General features: G+C 41.3%; 1 protein-coding gene across 4 annotated transcripts in view; it reads left to right on the top strand.

The window, feature by feature from the left end:
* camsap2b (calmodulin regulated spectrin-associated protein family, member 2b) overlaps positions 1-20,466 on the top strand; it is a 41,028-nt gene extending 20,562 nt beyond the window's left edge. Inside the window, exons 5-22 of one of the 4 annotated variants that reach the window (XM_074688194.1) lie at positions 4,151-4,292; positions 5,346-5,485; positions 8,049-8,139; positions 8,261-8,356; positions 8,939-9,008; positions 9,117-9,398; positions 9,627-10,356; positions 10,467-10,613; positions 10,704-10,938; positions 11,041-11,224; positions 11,317-12,043; positions 13,798-13,934; positions 14,055-14,269; positions 15,200-15,296; positions 15,623-15,688; positions 16,310-16,425; positions 16,521-16,639; positions 18,525-20,466. In XM_074688194.1, coding sequence (XP_074544295.1) covers positions 4,151-4,292; positions 5,346-5,485; positions 8,049-8,139; positions 8,261-8,356; positions 8,939-9,008; positions 9,117-9,398; positions 9,627-10,356; positions 10,467-10,613; positions 10,704-10,938; positions 11,041-11,224; positions 11,317-12,043; positions 13,798-13,934; positions 14,055-14,269; positions 15,200-15,296; positions 15,623-15,688; positions 16,310-16,425; positions 16,521-16,639; positions 18,525-18,824 — 3,894 coding nt within the window. In that variant the 3' untranslated portion in view covers positions 18,825-20,466. Of the gene's footprint in view, positions 1-4,150; positions 4,293-5,345; positions 5,486-8,048; positions 8,140-8,260; positions 8,357-8,938; positions 9,009-9,116; positions 9,399-9,626; positions 10,357-10,466; positions 10,614-10,703; positions 10,939-11,040; positions 11,225-11,316; positions 12,044-13,797; positions 13,935-14,054; positions 14,270-15,196; positions 15,297-15,622; positions 15,689-16,309; positions 16,426-16,520; positions 16,640-18,524 lie in introns of all 4 variants that reach the window. The other 3 variants (XM_074688193.1, XM_074688197.1, XM_074688195.1) reach the window with 3 other exon arrangements.
* The last annotated feature ends 208 nt before the right edge of the window (positions 20,467-20,674 follow it).

Genomic DNA, 20,674 nt, shown 5'->3' with positions numbered 1-20,674 from the left:
ATAAGGAGGATTCATCCTCTGGGAAACAAGTTAAATATAAGTAATTAATGCAGGACTAAAGTACTGAACTGACTGGCATACTTAGAATGCTTTTGCCAAAGCCTCAACACAATCTTTACCATGAATCCAGCTTTCTGCATTTTTTTGTAAAACAGTTGTTTAGAGTCGCATGATGAGAGTGTCCCTGATCACTCAGTTACAGGAAAACATCCTCATCTTCTCTATAGAGCTTCAGGGTGGCTCAAGTGGTTAAATAAGTTGAAATAGCACCTTCATTGATGAATTTTCTCTACCATAGTCTATTTTTGTGTCAGTATAGTGGAAGTGATCACTGTGAATGCCCTGAGTGCTGATATTATACACATGGTAAAAGCAGTCTATCTCAGACTGACTCTCATAGACTCTCCAGGCTTGTTCAAAGGCAACAAGTTACAACAAGAGAGGAGAAATACGCTGTGCACTCATTGTCAGTCAGCTGCTTTCTTACTCCACGCTCCATCACAGAGCTCCCTCTCTGCATTAGCAGTCTGAACAGAAGTCTATTCACCGAGCAGGACAGACACACAGCAGATCATTTCACACGTACACTCGCACCAATGACTGCGTGAACACACACAGCAATGGATGAGCACAAGACACTTCTCAGAAAGTCTCCTCTATTCTGGGATGGTGTGAAAAATCTTTATCTCTGGTCTTATGACTTGGATCTCAGGGTGTTTTCAGTGTGGATACGTTGGGAATGGTTGTGCTTTACATCGATGCTCATAATAACTGGAATAATAGAGACAGGTCTTTATACGTGAATCAAGAGCCTGTGGACTTATTTTTTTACATTTGGAGCTTCATTGCTTCAACAAAGAAAGATAAGATTTATGGCTCATTTCTTAATTTATTGTCTTATGATTTGCAACATAACAGAAGCTATTAAAATGCTTTTTCTGATGCAGTTTTTTTTATCGCAAAGGATTGATTTAAAACCATTCTATTTTATTACACAAAATTAGATTTTATAACAAATAAAGTTTTCAGGGCAGATATCTGAACAGTGACTCACTGCAAGAGTTTTTCCTAAATTAGAACCGTATGCATGGACTTTCCCCGGACCAGAGGGATATGATCAGCATTTAATACGGTTTTATTATTCTGTAGCATGATAGCAGAGTGCCTCTATTGTCCTCTGCTTCAGTTCCATCTAAAATGAGAATTTTATCCTGTTAAATGTACTTTTCTTTCAGAAGTTTGTGTTCCTCAGAGGATGAATCCTGCAGACTTTAAAAACACCCCTGACAAAAATTATTTGAAAAGTTCAATCCAATTAGCCTTGGCTGCACTTTTAAGCTAAGTGCTTCTGAGCTAATGTTGGTATTTTAACAAAGTAAACTTAACACTGTGTCTAAAATCAACTTGTGAGCACTAGTTGTCATTATGGCTGGGAGGATATGCTATTGTGGCTATTTGATTCTATCATGATTTTTGGGGTGCTGATTCAATTAAAACCCGATTCTTCAGTATTTACAATTTTTGCCTCCATGGGAAAAAGTGAAATGATGATGATAATGTACAGACTACATCAGGAGCCATATTTTCCCATAAAATGCACATCACGTGAGTCAGAGAGAAACATTTCACCTTTTGCTGGAGAAAAGTGGAAACTTCTTTCCAATCCAGTTTATAAACAAAGACTAAAATTAAGAATTTCAGTTTGAAAAAAAAAAGTTTTTTGACAAAGAATCCTGATTTTGAAATTGCCAAATAAAGAATCCTAATATATATATAATAACAGTTTTTTTCTCCCTCCCCTAGTTTTCATGAGCTTTTATTGTAGTCCAAACCTCAGAATGTCTATTGAATAAACACGGCTACTTCTTTTACCATTTGAGGCCAAAATACCCCCGTACAAGGCGTAGCTGTCTTGCAGCCAGAGTCTGTGCAAAAGAGAATCTGACTTCAACTGGGAGACAAAAAAAGTTTTAAATTTTTTTCTTTCAAAATACTAATCTCCTCTTGACTCTCCTTTCTGACGTATCTTACTTTTTTCCCGAAAAAAAACAGGGCAGCTGTCAATCATTGTGAAACATGACGTAAAACCCTGTTTTTAATGTCTAATTAGTAATTAAATATAAATTTTTCAGAAAAGGAGAGACAGAGTTTTTGACCTTCACTGCAGCCTGACACCAGGGGGAGCGATTTTTTCAACCATAGAATGTATAAAACATGGACATAGCCTCTGTGACGTCACCCAGCTGTTCTTGAAACCGCGACATGAAGCCAATCTGCGGATGCAGCCACATTCACTATGACGCCAGCTGTGAGTTTTTCTTGGAGTAGCTACAGGGCGCCCGCCAGTCACGTGACCTGAACTGTACCTCTGATTGGCCAATCAAACAATCCTAATAACTTCTAAACCACAGAGATAGAAAAAAATTCACTCACTGTACAGTGTGCCAATAGTGAAATCAGCGTTTTAAACCCAAGCTGTCTTTTGAACCAGGCTGTAAATATGTTTTTTAATGCCATTTAAGTCAGTTTTTATGGCTGGGTGTGTACGGAACTTCTGATCTTTCTGCAGCCAGCCTCGAGCGAACAGCGACTTTTAGCACTTCTGCATAGGCTTCGAGATGACGTCCATTTTTTTTTTACAGTCTTTGGTCCAAATCTTGGCTGTGTCCAGACAGTTAATATCAGCTCAACCTCAGAACAGTTTCAGTTCAGCTCTCCTGTTGCAAAGTGACCTTCTATGTATGTTTTTGTTTATGTGTTAAATAAGAATGATCCAGCTGCATATGTCATGCATTTTTATTGTAAAGATGAACTAAAGTTTTAGGACTTTCCAGTCTAATTTTAACATCCTAACAGAAACAGACTCTTGTTCTGTATTAGCAGAGCCTTTTGCCTGTTATTGGCCTAACACTTCTCCCACTCTCTCCTGTTGTTGTCGTCCAATCATCGTCCTTCATCAAGTCTCCTAGCAAATGGTACTGGAGATTAGTACCTGTAAGTCCACATCCATTCTGAAGACTCCCCAAACTACCTGCTCTTCATCCAGTCACAAACCTGCAAGTTTAAACCCCTTCACATCCTCACTTTAGATCCTCCTGTCACTGCATGTGGTCCTGAGCCCCATCATGCATTAGTCTCCCAGCTCCCCTTACCCGAGCGTTCTCCATCAGATTTATAGAAACATGACTGAACCAAACAGACGCTGTTCTCATCTTGTGTCAGTTTTATAGTCAGAAAGCTTTCCTGGAACAGATCCACACTTTATAAACACTAGGAATTATCGAGATTATCATCTAAAGGTTGAAACTGATATCGCTGCCTTTGTTTTATCTGCTACTCATTTCCTTTTCTTGTTTCATCTGTTGTCTAAAACTTGTTGTAAAAACAAGAGCCAGGTTGCTTTTTCCCCTCCTGAAATGTTTAAGTTCAAATTTGCTGCAATAAAAACTACTGTATTACTATCAATGTAAACCAAACAGAAAGAAGGACAACATTTGCTTCTTGGAGGTTGAAGCAAAGCAGTGAAAGCTGCTGGGTAAAGCTGTGATTAATAAGGCCCTGAAGACACATGTGGAGCTGTTTCTGTGAGTTTTATGCCTCCAGTGAGCGATAGAGAAATAGAAAGTGAAAACCTGGAGGGAGGAAAGATGCTTTTACTCAGATTATTAAGTTTTAAATCATGTTTGGAGAAGCCGTTTCGAGCTCCATTGTAGAGGCTGAGGCCCTCACTGCTTACCTGAAGTTCTTTTCAAAGCCAAAAAGAATAAATTGTCACATGCATTTTCCCTCCGACCTCTGGAGTACTAACAATCAAAGCAATCATAGAGAGCGTAACAGCGCTGCAGTGTTATGATTGTATCTTTGTGCTGCTTTGATAGAGAAGATGACTAACAAATCTACAGATTGTGTCATTGTTGCATGATAAATTAAATCTGCATTGTTGAGCCTGATGCCCACTTTTTGCTTGGAATACCTTTAATTAACACCTGTCTGTGAACGTGTGGGTGTGGATGAAGTGTGAGTGTGTGTGTGTGCGTGCTGGTGCATGCCAGTTGAAGTGCGTCTGCACCAGCGATCACAGAGCCAGCCTTACATATCCACCCCAATGACACATATAGGTGATGTCTTTGTGCCGTTGCCATGGTTTCAGGCTCGCTACAGGAAGGAGCACGCTCAGCAGAGGAGCGCTCCATCGCTCCCCCTGGTGGAGAATCTGCTAAAGGACAACACAGACGGCTGTGCCCTGACCACCCTGCTGCACTTCTACTGCCCAGTGGCCGTCAGACTGGAAGGTGGGTCTGACTCCTCCGTGTATAACCCCACCCACATGATGTCATCAGACTCGCCGTCTTTTAATGTAATTGTTCCAAAAGTAAACAAGACAGTTGGTGCAGTCATTGAATCAGAAAAAGGAAAGAAAAGGCGTACACTGACTGAGTCAACCACAATGATTTTTGGGCATAAAGGACTCTGTTCAGATCTTCACTCATTCATTTGAACAGTGGCTTCAAACAAAGAGCGGATTTATGACCAACTCGCCCTTTTATGAAGCTTTTTTTCCATCATTGCTTAGAAACATGAAGGAAACTCAGCCTTAACGCTGGTCTTTTTTAACAAAAAGTTTCAAAACTCAAAGAACAACACGATGCAGAGATTACAGACCCTGTTTTGACCCTCTGTGGACTTGTTTGTTTTAACCAGAGAAAGTCACCATAAGGCAAAGAGGAGGGAGAGTGTGAGACAGAGTGGGACAAAGACTTGTTTCCTCTCAGCTTGCCAGTCTAAAAACGCCCTGGGCTGGGTTGCGATTGGTCACAAGGGCTAAGTGACGGAGGGCTGTTAGAGGAGTAGCTGGCTGCTATTTCAAAGATAAACAACTCATGTGTGGGAGGCTCCTGGGATTAAATGTAGTTCACAGGGAGCTCACACACATGTGGCCCAGATGTTAGAGCGGGTCAGGCTTCATTTAGGTTACTTGCTTGCAGCTTGAGTACAGTAAATAAAAGAGTGACATCATCTGGTTGTTCCTGATCTACTTCATCTTCTCAGTCATACATGTACAGGGGGCGTACTTATGGTTAGTCAGGGGACAAAAATGCTGATGATTCATCCATGAGGAGTCTGAGATGGTTTGAAAATGAAGGAAGGATTCAGAGTGATTCAAATCAGCTAGGTACAAGACAAGTAGGAAAAGTGGGGTAATTTTCTTCTCATCTGTTCCTTTTTTAAACACAAACTATTCCTTATCTTTCCCTCGTCTTCCTGCCTTGCCCCTGCGCCCCTGCTATCACCCCCTCCCCTGTTCGTGTGTTCTTGTGTGTCTGACCCCTCCCCTCCCTGAGCAGATATCTGCCTGAAGGAGACCATGTCTTTGGCTGACAGTCTGTACAACCTCCAGTTGGTGCAGGAGTTCTGCAGGAACAACCTCAACCACTGCTGCCACTTCAGCCTGGAGGACATGCTCTACGCACATGCATCTATAAAGGTAGGGCAGCCTGAGTATGGATGTTTTCAGGTGGAGGATGTGTGCGTTTTGTTAAGTGGATTGAGCTAAAGAAAGAGAAGAGAAAACTGTTTTGAGGAGTGAGGAGAATTGAGGCGGGAAATTACAAAAAGGCAAAAATGAGTCATGCAAGGAAAAGTTTCATAATGAATGTGTGTGTGTGTGTGTGTGTGTGTGTGTGTGTGTGTGTGTGTGTGTGTGTGTGTGTGTGTGTGTGTGTGTGTGTGTGTGTGCAGGCCTGCCTCGTACAGAGGTTGTTTCTGTGTGTTGGGGTTTTTTAGTACAACCACTGCAGGCCAAACTCCTCCTCCCCCCCTTTTTTTTATTCCTCTCCCAGACAGAGACTGATTCTGCTCTGACCCGTCTCTGCCTGCCTCCCTTGCCCCCTCCTCATCCCATCCCCTTTGTTTTTATCAAACAACAAAATCTGTGAACTCTTAGATAACACAACAGCTGATTCACTCTGCCCTCGGGCTCAGATCTTCCCTGTTCTGCACACATTTGCTTCTGATTATGAAAGCCTTGGTGTAAAACTTTAGGAGCATCTCTGTGCCAGCTAGACTTCACAGCAGCAGCAGAGCCTGAGTGGGTAAGTAACATGCAGAGGGAGTGGGTAGAAACATTCAAGATTCAAGTCACGGTGCGAGCTGACCGGGACTTTCTGTTCTTTAAAACAGCTCAGCATGGCGTTCCCAGTTTGTTACTGTTTGCGTTGTTTTCCCTCCTTTATGTTGACTTCACTACTTTGTTGACTGTGAGACTGACTGTGATATTGAGTGTAGAAAAGAAAATAATGTTTTTAAAGAGAAGTTTAAGAGACTCATTTAACACAGACTCAGTGGCCTCTGAATCTGAAACATGGGGTGCATGTTTTGGTCCTTGAAGTTCATCACACACACAGAAAAGTTGTCGTGTAGTTTTAAAGTGATGTCAAACTGTGAAGTATGTTTCCATTTTGTATACTTTTCAGTTTGATACATTCAAATCTGACATATGGAAAGCAATTATTTAACTGCTAGGTTAAATTTCTTGATTTATATAGTTATTTTGTCTCCTTTCAGGCTTGTTTACTGAATATGTATTTAGTGTAGTGCTTTACTCCTGCTGCTGTGATCCCACAGTATGTCTACATGAGCCATCTTCCTGTCTAAACACTATCTGAATGTTTATATTCTTAGAAATGGGACATTTTGTCGTTTCATCACAGTTGGAAATGTCCATATGTGAGATAAACTGTTTCTGACATTTGTTTATTCTTTGAGTCTCTTGAGCAAGGGTGTTCAACCTGTGGCTCTGGAGCTTCATGCTGCTCTTTGACTCCTTAGCAGTGACTCCTTGTAGCTTTAAAAAAATCTTACTGAAATAAAGATTTTTTTGTTTTTCTTACATAGGATGCTGATGATTCTTGAAACAAATAATGCATTAACATTTTGTTGAACTAAATACACATTACATCTATCCATAAAGTCTGCCACCGCTCTACTTCACCTCTTACAACATCAACAGCCCACCAACTTTCCGTGCACCTGTGGCTAACCTCACGTTTAACCCCCCTGGTAAAACTTTTTCACAAACCAACATGCTTAATATACATGCTTGATATGTGACATGAAACTTATTTTGATTTTCAATTTTTTGGGAATTTTTTAGCATCTTTTTTTATCTGAAATGGTAAAAAAAAAAAAAGAAAAGAAAAAAAAAATAGTTTTTTTTTTTTTTGCAACTTTCTGAAATCATAAAGTTTCTTAAAATGTTTGCATTTTTTAATCATTTTTGCAAACTTATTAAATTTTTTTACTGTTACATTTTTTTTAATTTCAGAACTTTTCAATTCTTTTGCAACTGTTTTAAAGTTCTTTTAAAAGAATATTTGCAAATTTATTCAAAATTTAAAAAAATAAATAAGTAAGACATCACAAATCACATGTACAAGTGTATAAATGAAAAAAAGTATACATATCTCAAACTCATACATAAAATTACTCATTATGTTTCAACTTCATATGAAATTCCATACAATATATATTCTTTATTGTGAAGACAAAGTAGATTTTGTGCCTCCTGAATGACTTAAATCCAGGTGAGCAGAGGAAAAACGGCTCCTTTGACAGTAAAGGTTGCAGACCCCTGCTCTAGAGACTTTCTGTTTTTAACATTTTTATCTTTGAGTTTTTTGTTTTCAGATTGTCTCTGCTTCATGCCTCCATGTGTGACAAATGTAAGCTAATCTCCAGATGATGTTTTTGGCTTCTCTTGTGAGACATCTGGTTTTTCAATTTAAGAAACCGGACAATAAAGAACATACACAAACACATACGCACACACCTGAGCCTGTTACCTAGCAACAGTTGGATGACCGTGAACTCGCTGATCTATCAATATTGCTATTGTGTCATGTTTGCAGGGAGACATGAAGACACTGAGACTAAGCTGAGAGCTGCTAACACAGGACTGACTGAGCATTGTTATCAATGAATAATAGCTAATGTGGATTCAGTATTAATCACAAATGTGTGTGTGTGTGTGTGTGTGTGTGTTTTTGCAGAGTAATTACCTGGTGTTTATGGCCGAGCTCTTCTGGTGGTTTGAAGTGGTGAAGCCCTCTTTTGTGCAGCCCCGAGTTTTTGATCCAAACGGTACAGTACGTCTTTACAGCGACATCAGTTTTCAGTGAAACATGATCATAACAACAGTTTATTCATGTAGCACTTTGTTAAACTGAGTGTGAAGCTGATTTTTGTGTATTTCTCTCTGCAGCCTGTGAGCTTGTGTCGTCCTGCAGAAATATGGCTCCTGTGTCCAGTCCAGTCAAACAGAGCTACGCAGACGGACCAGAGAACATCCCTGCAGAAGGTGAAATATTCACTGGAATTAGACACAAATTCATCTTTTGGCAGCTAAACTTGGGTCATCGTTTGGATGTTAGGAATACAGTAGTAAGTTATTGTGCTGATTAGTTTCATATCTGTGGTCATCATGCTGGTGTTGTTAGGATTCAGTCCTGTTCATTATTAAATTCTATACCATAAACCTTGGCATCCCAGCTTTAAAACTGAGAAAGTATGTGGCAGTGTTATACTTTGACAGTAGAGGCCCTCTAGTGGTTGATATACAGCATTGCAGTAGATCTCAGCCTTTTTATTATTGCACTGGAGCCCTGTAATTGTAAACTGACCTGTTACTTATCGCACAGCCTCTGAAATAAAGAAAGTTTTATCTGACAAAATAACCAGACAGTGAAGTGTGGTAATAAAAGTTCAAATCCTTTCACACCAGCTTGAAATTAAAGTGAGCGTCACTTTCACTCAGGAAGGTACATTTTGTTCTAACAGTGAATAAATCTTTGTCTGCCTGAAACTAAAACACCATTTGATTTTGAACAGTGACATTATTTATCTACTCATATAAACCTGTTTGTGTGTTTGTTTGTTTCAGGTGTGATGAAGAGATCTACCTCCATGTCATACGTGGATGGCTGTGTCGGGACTTGGCCCAAAGAAAAACGGTTCATATCTACACGCTGCTACAAGCGCAGAAAATATTTGAATCTGTTAAATTTTCAGTGGTCGGTTACTTCCTTATTATACTAAAATAGTATTTCTTTTCCCTGCAGCTCCACTTCTCGGGGGATATCCTTTGAGATCCCTCTGGATGGAGACCCGAATTTGCCGCCCTGTGAGGCTCCTCCCCTTCGCGGTATGACCCGCTCTGCCAGCAGCGACGGCCTCGGGTTTAAAGTTCACTTTGCGTCTCGAGGGGGCATGAAGCGCCACCTCTCTCTCATGCCTGTCAGCGTGAATGGTCAGACGAAACACATACCAGAGGAGGATGAGGACTTCATCCCCCACAAACCCCTGGGGAGGAACAACACATTCTCAATAAAGAACCAAAGCAGGTACAGCAAAGACCTGGGTTATTACTTTAAACAGCAAATGTCAGGTTAAACTTTTTATTTTGTTTTTCAAACATGAACACAAGCATCATATAATCTTTATTTGTCTGATGTTTTCAAATCATCAAGCTTTGTAAACTTTATCCTACAGTTAAATCTGTGTAAGATCCTCATGAATGAACATAAATGTAAGAGAAAGAACATAAATTGAATACTCCAATCTGTCCCCAGGTATTCCAACGGAGTCCTCCCTGACAATGACCACAGCCCAAGCAATCACCTTGGCAACCACAGCGGCCACATTAGCCCATCATCTCCCCCGAGCATCGAGGAGGCTCTGAAGATTATCCACGACTCTGAGAGGCCCCATGCTAGCCTGGGCGTGGGGGGCGGAGACAACGGCTTCTTCCTCCACGGCACTGACCCCTCAGACCCCCCAGGAGCCTCAGGTCAAGACGATCCGGGCTCAGCTAAAGCTCGGCTCAATGACCACGACCCCAACTCTTTGTCCACAGAAGAAGTAGACACAGGAATCCACGTGAGAACGGAGGACATCCAGAGCTTGGACGAGGACTCCTCCTCTCTCAGAGACTATTCAGACATGGACCCAGACTGCGAAGCCATGACACGGTCGTGTCCCCTCCCCGACCAGCAGCAGAGGGAGAGGAGCAGGGAAGGAGGAGGGAAAGGACCCCGTGATTCTGACCCTGAGGGAGAGAGAAGAGGAGATGGAGGTGACAGGAGCAGTCCGTGCCCCAGTTCAGCACCCACACTCCCCCGGTCTCACACAGCCAGCCCGGCCTCGTCCTCTGGCGGCTCCGCAGGTGGGATGATCAGGATGACGAGCTTTGCAGAGCAGAAGTTCAGGAAGCTGGAGGGGAGGAGCAGTGGAGGAACCACGCCTGAGGGTTCAGACCTCAACATGCCGTACACACAGCAGACAAGGAACAATTCACCTCAGGTCTTAACCCTTACTTTCATTTACATGCTGCTTTTTTCATAAAGGCAGAAGCTACATCTGTAATGTGCTGTTGCATATAATTAAAGTCACTGTTCTTGCACCTTTCCCAGATCTCTACACCTCCTCTGCCCATCACATCTCCCTCTCCAATCACGCCTTCCCCCAGAGACCCCTCCCACCTCATAGCCTCAGAGATGATTCAGCTGAGGATGAAGCTGGAGGAGAAACGGAGAGCCATTGAAGCCCAAAAGAAGAAGGTAAACCCATATCCAACCAGAAAGATAATCAGTCACATGTCTGCAAGCATAAATGTCAACACACAAATGTTTTTAAATTTTAAATTCCAGGTGGAAGCAGCTTTCACCCGCCACCGTCAGAAGATGGGCAGAACGGCTTTCCTGAACGTGGTGAGGAGAAAAGGAGTCACTGCTCCCCTCAGCCCCAGCTCAGGGGGAGCGGAAACACCTTCTCCAGAGCCTCCTCCAGCATCCTTAAAGGACAACAGCCAGGGCAGCATGGAGCGGGCAGAGAGATGCAAACCAGACGGAGCAGCTCCTAAATCACCCTGTGAGGATGGCGGAGGTGAGCTGACAGATACTAGCAATAGTTACAAAAAGCATCCATAAAAGAAATGATCAAAAACCTGATGGATTAAATGTTTTTTAAACTGCTATGGGGATACAGGTGTGACTCCAGGAGAAATAGACCTTGCAGAATACACACGCTCCATCGAGAGGCTGAACACGTCCCTGAGTTTCCTGCAGACGGAGATGCAGCGTTTGGCTCAGCAGCAGGAGAAGATCATGGCCATGAGAGAGCAGCATCAGCAGTCCTGGGTCATTCCTCCTCCTGCCCCGTCTCCACACAGGTACAAAGAGATGAGGTATTTATAACCTAAGAATGATCCTGTTAGCATCTGTGTTTACTAACATGAACATGTGTGTTGTTGTCTCTCTGCAGGCAGCTTCGTGAGTTACGCAGCAGCAGTGTGACAGGTCGGGGTTCAGGTCGTGGCTCGGTCGGATCTCTGTCCCCCATCCTTTCTTCCTCCGGCTCTCCACACGCTCCCAATCGTTCCCCTGCTGGCATCAAGCGAAGGCCGGCCTCCTTCCATGCACGGACACCTCGAACCCCACGTCCCAATGACCTCAAAGTCACACCCTTCAGTCGAATGCTTAACACCCCCACCTCAGTGGACAGCCTGCCCAGACTAAGGCGCTTCACCTCCAGCCAATCCCAGATCAGCTCATTCACCTACCTGGGCCATGATGACTCAGCTGGGGAGAGCAACAACCAAGAAGACAAGGACGAAAAAGAAAAGGACAAAGAAGAGACAGAGGCAAAGACGAGTGCTGGCACTCATCAGCCGTCTGCTAAAGAAGCAGCCAAAGAGAAGGAAGAGGAGAAGCAGGAGGAACGAAAACAAACAGAGCAGGCTCCGTCACAGGGCAGAGTCAAACAAACCAGGTCATCAGAGGTGTTGTGCCAGCCTGTTTCAGACATCCAAGCACCTACAGGCAGCCGCGTCACAAGAGACTCCCAGGACAGAAGAGACTTGGTGGAGGTGCCTCTGTCGGGGCTCAAAGCTGCAGGTGGATCCCAGGGTCAGGAGACGACAGGAGAGGGTGAGACAGGAGGAGACGGCTTTGGAGAAGACGGGAAGATGTGCTGTGGATTCTTCTTTAAGGTGAGCCACAGCTGCACAGTTACATAGAAGATAATATCAAATGTTACATTTAAAAATTGATTGTTTTCATTGACACCTTATCAGAGATGATTCATGTCAGAAATAAAAACAAGTATAGGGCTAAAGACAAAAAAAAATGAATGCTGTCAGTGTTAATATATGATTTGTGGTTAAATTAATGTCTGAAATTAGTTTGTGTTATTTTATTGTGTGCTCTTTGATCCCTTCAGCACATCAGTAGTTGGTTATGTTGATACAGCAACTTCCTTCTTCCTGCTTGATGCTATGAAAAAAAAAAAAAAAAAAAGAAAAGAAAAGAAAAAAATAGCACACAGATAGCTAAGTTGACCATTCACAAATGATATGAGCTTTGTGTCAAACAGATTAAAAAACGCCCAAATACTCTGTTTAAGCCACCGTCTATGAGATAAATAAACAGTACAGAATAATAAGACAGATGTCATCTGGCAGCTACATCACAAGAGCTGACAGAGCACTGTTTAAAAGCATGTGACCTGCAAACAAACTACAATCAATTTAAAGAAATGTGCTTCACATTTTGCACATGTTCTCCAGCTTATGTTTCAATGTGTGACAGTGTTGTTGCTCACAAATACATGAATAAATAATGACCTTGTTTCACAGATAAAGTTTTTGGGGGCTGTCTCCAACCTTGAGGTCAAAGTTTTAGACCACACTAGTGAAAACTGAAATGATAAAGTTAATTTCACTGCATTTATTAATCGCTAAATCAAGATACTGCAAATATTTTTTGCACATTGTTAAGGTGGACTCAAAAAACCTTGATATGCAAAATGAATCAAGATAAGTGCTGTTAAAAAATATTTGAAAGCAATAAAAAGAGTTTAAAATTAATAACTAGTCTTACATTATATATTTTAAATGTGTCTTTCTTTTTTTTATTGTGATTTGTTAACTCCACATTATATGGCTAGCTTTTTTGTTGAACTTAAAGTTATGTTTATGCTAGCTTGAAAAGCTTGCTATTTTGCTGTTTCGAACTTGTGATCAAAACTTTACCAAAAATGCCAAATTTTGCACAAAATACACAGGACTGTCATTTCTAATGAGCTTGAGACCAAAGCAAGCAGCTCTTTATCTTAAATTTGACGCATGATTCAGCTTTAGCTCCTCTTCACTCACCATAGTGTCCGTCAATCTAAGCTAGCAGGCAAGCATGCCCACTAGCATCTGAAAGCCTTACCTTTATACTGTTTCTGAATGAATAAAGACTGTAAAAAATGAATGAAAATAACAAAAAAATTAGCATACATGTTATATCATAGCAGAAAAGAACAGGTGGACTGTATTAATAAGATTAACGATGACTTCACTCCCACAACAGCTGCAGTAATGCAACTGACAATTTAACAATCTACAGCTGAAAATGAACCGAACGCTCAATAATCTGGTGATAAGAAGACACTTTTGATTATTTTACTTTCTAATTTATTTCCCTCAATGCTCTCACACCACACAGCAGTAAAACTGAAATACCAAATGACACACACAGTTAATAAACTGTTCATTAATAATTCAGTGTAATGGCGCTGTATGCTGATATTAGCAGCAGGTTGAATCTCACTGTTTGAACCTCCAAGTTACTTTACTCTCTAAAATCATTTAGCACTTAGTGGAAAACCCTCTGACTTGTCCTTCTTGAAAGATGTGGGTAAGATATTTCTTTAAATAATCTAATTTATTTTGTGTGTTTTTCTCTCACCAAACACCAGGATGATGTGAAAGGGGAAGAGGACATGGCTGCGAAGAAAGCTGCTCTGCTGGAAAAGAGACTGAGGAGGGAGAGAGAGACGCAGGAAAAGAAGCAACAGCAGGAGCAGGACCAGGAGCAGAAGAAAGAAGCTGCACGGTTTGTCTGATTCTTTAACTATTTATCTTAATGCCAATCAAATTATTGTCTCCAGGTTTTAAAGTACTGCTGTTTTGGGAACCCTGCAGTAATAGACTACATCTTTTTGCTGTGCTGCAGGTTGAAAGCTGAGGAAGAGCAGCAGAAGAAGGATGATGAAAAGGCCAGGAGGGAATACATCAAGAATGAGTATATGAGGAAGAAGCAGCTCAAGCTGATGGTGGACATGGACGAGGTCATAAAGCCTCGATCTGGAAGTCTCAAAAAGAAGCCGCGGCCCAAGTCCATCCACAGAGACGTCATGGAGCCGTCCACTCCCCCTGTGAGAGCAGCAGGTGAGCATCACGCATAGCCACTGCACAAACACCGACTAGACACACCCTGAAACCATTTCACACCATAGACTGTGTATAGAGTGGACAGCGTGGCTCCGCCATTTACCATTGTACCATTTTGAAGCCAAAATAACCCCTCACAGGTGCAGCCATTGGCAGCCACTGTGAGGGATTCTGGGAGAATCTTAGTGGACCCGAGTGATAAAGTATCTTTTTTTTTTTTAAAGAGTCTAATCACTTCTTGACTCTATCTCCTGACATATTTTACAATCCCTGAAAAAAATACACAAAAACAGCAGCTGTCAATCATGTTAAACGTGGTGTAAAGCCTTGTTTTTAACCTCTTATAACTAATGAAAACGAAACTTTTCTGAAAAAAAGAGGACTTGAATACAAGACAGCCAAATGATATCTTCAAATCACCACAACAATCAGACGTGAGAAATATTTCTACAAGGTGTATTCATTTTTTAAAGTTTAACCACAGCCCATCTGGAATGACTGGAGAGACAGATTTTTTTTACCTAAACTGCAGCCAGCCTCCAGGGGAGCAGTTTTTTTGGAGACCTCATTTCGAGCAGAGCCAGATGACTTCCGTTTTTTTTTTACAGTCTATGATCCCCACACATGAAGAGGATGTTTCCTGAAAACCTTTTGGACTTTGAAGTGTTGATGTTTTCAGGAAGTTTCTGCTCACTTGATCCTCAGACACGCTCACAGCTATAAAATCATGTATTAAGAGTGTTACAAGACAAACACAACAATGGAAATCATAACAGACAAACCAAGCCTTATATGAGTGCTGCCAAGAAGAAGTCTGGGTAAAAGTCCAGGTGTTTGTGTTGAAACACAAGCTTCAAGTGCACATGTAAAAGTAGCCCTTTGCTGTATTATTCTCAGTTAACTATTTTTATCTTACTGTTGCAGCAGTGCGTCCTCGAGGGTTCTCAGTATCAAGTGTTTCTTTGGCGTCCCTCAACCTGGCGGATAACGACAGAGACAAGCCAAATAACAAGAAGAACAACAGGTGAGACTCCAAAGTGTATGTCAGAAACAAAAGAGACTTAAGAGTTAAGAAGCTCAGCCTAATTTACACTTGAAAAGTTTTTATTTTGTGTCTTTAATCATAACTTTTCTTTTGCTAACTTAACACTCTTCTGCATGATTTGGTTCTACAACTAAGTGACAACATAAAACTTCACAACTTCCAAATTATTTGTTTCACACTCATGCTCTTGACTTTTTAAGATGTTCACATGATGAAGCTGACTTTGTAGAGGAGGTTTAAACTCTGCATCCTGACTCTCTTAAACCCCTCTCTCCTTTTCTCTCTGCGCTGCATGCGTCCCTCAGAGGCAATAAAATGGCCTCTGCAAACATCCCGTTCTTTCTAAGCTCTCCCAAAGAAAGAAAGGGAAGGTCAGTAACGTCCAGTGAGGTGTTAACAGATGCGTTGTATTAGATGTGGCTCCATGTAGAAACAGCTCCATCAAAATGCTTCATTAGACAGATGACAGACAGATCCATCTCTGTAGTTTTTGCTTCTGCATTGAAGTCAAAGGGACCTGTGTGACTGAGATGTTTCCGCCTCAGCTCTCCTGCTCTGTTTCCTCTCTCCTCTGCAGTATTGCTCTCAGACTGCTGTTTGCTCTCTTCTCTATGTATGCTGCTCTGCGCTTCACTACCGTGTTTGCTTTTTCCTCCACGAGTACTTGATCCCATCTCTCACAGTGGCCACAGAGGCTGTTGTGTTACTCTGCTTTGCTTGGCTGAACATGCCTTTCTGTCCCTCTCTGCACTGCTCAGTCCGAACATGATGTAATGTGAAACAACGGGCAGGGTTTGGAGAATGGTGTCACAGTGTCTGACCTTGTTTTACTCCATCTGTGTATGTGTGTGTCTGTGTCCCTGCATGTCTCTCTGTGCGCTCTGTCTTGGTTTTCTTGTCTACTTTGCTCATGTGTTGGAATCTTTGTGTGTTAACTGTGGGTTTTGTCACGTCTGGGTGTTGTTTGTTGGTTTGAATGTGATCCTCTCCAGGCCAGACTCTGCTGAAGGCTTCTCCTCCTGTCCTTCCACTGGTAGTCGTAATGGAGAAAAGGACTGGGAAAATGACTCCACCACCTCATCCACTCCCTCCAACGCTGAGTACACAGGTAAAATACACACAGCTTCCCACACAGCTACCATACACAGCTACCATATACATTCCTCTTTTGGTATCTCATCCTTGTGCTCTCTGTACCCACAGGACCCAAACTTTACAAGGAGCCGAGTGCTAAGTCCAACAAGCACATCATCCAGAACGCCCTGGCACACTGTTGCTTGGCTGGCAAAGTCAACGAAGGGCAGAAGAACAAGATACTTGATGTAGGTTTTTGCGATCATGTGTGTGTGTCTCTGCATTAAACAGGGTCAAGTACACGAAAACAAAAGTGAGAGTCAGAGATTAAGAGCTTGTTTTTAGGTCGGGATTCTTTCAGTGTACTGAGCCCAACCAAACAACAGCTATATTAAAGATGCTAAGAGGAGGATCTGTTTTGATTGCGCTCCCTCGCCACCTTGTGGCCCGGAGTCTCGGCACACTGTCATAAGTTACTTTTAGCAAGGTGTGTGTTTGTTTTGGAGGTACTTATCAGTACAGTTACGTAGCGCTACGGTTTGAAACATGACATCAAGCAAACGTTGTAGCAGCCGGCTATATATTAGCCTGGTGCTTTGACATATCTGTAGGCTAGCATGATAATGTAAATGCTGTCAGCTTGTAAGTTGTTTAGTAGCTGTTTATATTTAGCGCAGCTGGCAGCCCAGTTCTCTAAGATGTGTCTGTAATGTGTAACGTTAGTAAATCTTGGTTATGTCCTGCCAGTCATCTACCAATCAGAGCTAACGTAACCTCACTCTTCATTTTATTGATAGACTCTCAAGTTTGAACAGACCACTGCAGAATAACTGCTGACTGTGGGTTGGAATCAACATTATCACAAACAGTTTAGCCCCTGTGTTATAGATTGATACAGCCCGAGCTAAAGGCTAATTAGCCACCATCACTACAAAATTAATCACAAAAATTGTTTTTTGCAGAGAAAAACAGATCTCTGTGTTTTATTTTTTCTCACTTCTAAACTTAATCAGCTGGCGTGGTGTTGTCATAGAGACATAGACGTGCCGTAGATCAATCCGGTCCTGGTTGACCCGAACTGGAAGCTAAGATGTAGCAATTTAAAATTTTCCAACCCAGCTTAGAAACAAAGACTAAAACAACCAGTAACCAGCAATATTGGCGCTGATAATCTCATTTTGAAGTGTGGATAAAGATCAGGCATATATCTAGAAGAGAGACTTTTTCAAGATTACTTTCAAACTCCTCACAGCCCCTTTAATCTTAACACATTAAAAAAATTATTGTAAATACTTGAGGTGTGAAAAGAATATCAATATGGCAATACACCGCAATACTTTGACCTGTGATAAAATATTGATATTTCAACTCTTAAAATTGATATTTTAAAATAAAAATTCATATTTTAGGTGAGTTGGAAGGACAATACATCATCTGTGCTACTCTGCTGTATGTTTCCCATTAACTGTAAAATAGATATAATCTTAAAGTATATTCAAAATATTTTATTTAAAACTTGTGATGTGGGTTTTGACGCCTTAAACATCAATGTTTTCTCTCATTTAGTTTAAAATCATTTTAGGTTTATTTTTAACGGTGTAGCAGACTGATTAAATAATAATCATAAGCAAGTTTTGTGCAGCATTACATATTTATTGAGTAACATTGGTTTCACCAAGTGACATTTATCAGTTTCACCAACTGACCTCATCTTTTAACCAATAATTTTTTCAACTTTTGTCTAATGTCACAGTAGTTTAAGAGACAAACTTGATGCACTTTATGTTTTTTTAAGTTAAGTGTTTGGATGAAACACTGCATCTGACTTTCATTATTTCAAACACAATAAAACAGAAAATTTGTTTCCGATTGAATAGTTAACTGTGTAGAATATTGCAATGTATCACCATATTGTGATATCGTGATATTATCGTATCATAACCAAAGTATTGTGATGCATATCGTGTCGTAATCGCTCTTGCCAAATACAATCTGATAGTTTTGGTTACGATATGGAAGGGGTTAGGTTGTTTTGGCCTCGCCTTATTTCCAGATATCTGATAGGTATCGGTGTTCAGAATAAAATGATAATAAAAGACTTAGTCTTGACTAACTGATGTGTGTTTTCTGCAGGAAATGGAGAAATCTGAAGCGAATAGTTTCCTGGTTTTGTTCCGTGATGCTGGATGCCAGTTCAGGTCGGTGTACACGTACTGCCCTGAGACAGAGGAGATCACTAAACTGGCCGGGATCGGGCCGAGGAGCATCACTACCAAGATGATCGAGGGTCTGTACAAATATAACTCAGACAGGAAGCAGTTCAGCCTGATCCCTGCCAAAACCATGTCGGCCAGCGTGGACGCCATCACCATCGCTAGTCATCTGTGGCAAGCAAAGAAGCAGGGGACACCCAAAAAACTGCAGCCTAAGTAAATGTGGAACATTAAACATCCCACTGTAAGAAATCACAACTGGAATGTAGAACACAAACAGGCCTCACAGACGTTGATGATCAGAGATGACTGTCACACTCTGGACTTCTTCAACAGGGCACACGTGTGTGTACTTGTCAGCATGTGTATCAATGTTCTCTCATGTGCCAAAAAAAGAGCAGAAGGCGGAGCCATGCCTTACCTAGTTGAACCACTGAAGCAGTGAATGTCACGCCTCGCCACAGAGGCCGTCTGGTTTCTCTGAGTTGATCATGTGTGGCCTTATGCTTGTTTTGTGTCATATGGGTGCGCTGTGAGCGTCGGTGTCGTTTCGTTCACACCTGTTGACAAGGTCTGTTGTGCTTCAGGTGAGATTGTGTATTACTACAGAACTCAGATCAGATAACACCCCCTGAAGAGCCCAGGATGTTAAACTTAAAGGGTGGCCTGTCTGATCTGTGATCAGACTGAGGCAGCAGCTTTGATGAGAAATTTGCTGCTACACAGGCATGTTTTTTCTGTTTTTTACATGTGACTGAAAAGCATATAAAAAGTTCAAATTTGTGTGCGCGTGTGTGTAAAAGCCTGTGTGTGTGTGAGAGTGTGTTTGTGTGTGTTGTGAAGTGCCAATAAGACTGAGGACTTTATCTCAGCTGGTGATTGCAAATACTTTCCAAAAGAAATGAAGATTTTGTGGAGCGTATGGAGTGCCATTGAAGAGTTCTGGAAAGCACCTGCAATAGACTCTTAACTTATTTCATTTTGATAATGCTTTGGAGATATTTTAAAAGTCATCTTAGATTTTATGCAGAGGAACAGTCTATACTACAGGTATATAAGTTAAATTAGTTTGTATATGATGGCAGATCCATTCAAATGAACAACTCAGCTTGTAGTAGCTTTTTGAGTAGCTTTTATAATTTATCATGTGTGTATCAGTGTGTGTGTGTGTGTGTGTGTGTGTGCGTCCTTTGGGGCCTTTATTGTGCTAAAAATGCAAAGAGTGTGATCACTCTAACGTGTCACTGATAAGACTATCATCAGTTGTAGAATAGATGGAAACTCAACACTTTGTCATCAGTATGTGCAATTTAAAGAATCACCGTTGACCATGTTGAACTAACTCAAACTCTAAATCTGACGAGGTCATTGTCTCAAACTTTAGATCCTGACTCCTCTTAAAGTCGTCCACAATTGTAAATAAATCAATTCACCGATGATAGCACTTCAGGACCGTGTCCACTGTTGTTTCTACTTCAGGTTGGTCCTAACTGTTACTTTACTTTTACATTTCTGTTTCATACTTTTCATCATGTGTTTCTTCAGTATGTGTTTGACACTGTACAGATATATTTTGGCATATAGAAGTATTTTTTGTAACGACTTTTACCTGTTGAAGGAGTGTACTAATAAAGCAGTACAGCTGTTGAAGGAAGCGTTGAAAGCAAATTGTAACTGATGATGCAAGGTATGTGAAGTCTGATCAAGGCTTTATTGTGGTATTGTATGAAATCCATTCAGTAAACTGAAAAGAGCATAGTATTTTTTCCAATTCTGAATTCATTTTTTATTTTCATGTACTAAACAGGCTCAACTGTTCATGTTTTTGTTGTTTTTCTATTCATTTGAGCTTTATTAAAATGCCAGCTATCAACAGTACTCATTGTGTGCTCATTCAATTCAAGTGCAGTGTTCATATCAATCTTAACGCAACTATCACTGCTGCCTCACACACCTGACACGTGTCCCTGTCTTTTCAAAAGGTGGGTGAAAGTCATACACCTGTGTGATACCTGGACGTGTCTTCGTCTAGCTGTCCTTCGCAAACACATCCAGCAAACAGTAAAGTTA

Source organism: Halichoeres trimaculatus, unplaced genomic scaffold, assembly GCF_033239565.1.
Source record: "Halichoeres trimaculatus isolate MK-OKI-2021-1 unplaced genomic scaffold, fHalTri1.1 fHalTri1_scaffold_15, whole genome shotgun sequence".
NCBI classification, from domain to species: Eukaryota; Metazoa; Chordata; class Actinopteri; order Labriformes; family Labridae; genus Halichoeres; species Halichoeres trimaculatus.
The sequence above is the reverse complement of the archived record's forward strand: the minus strand, read 5'-3'. Positions and strand labels throughout refer to the sequence as shown.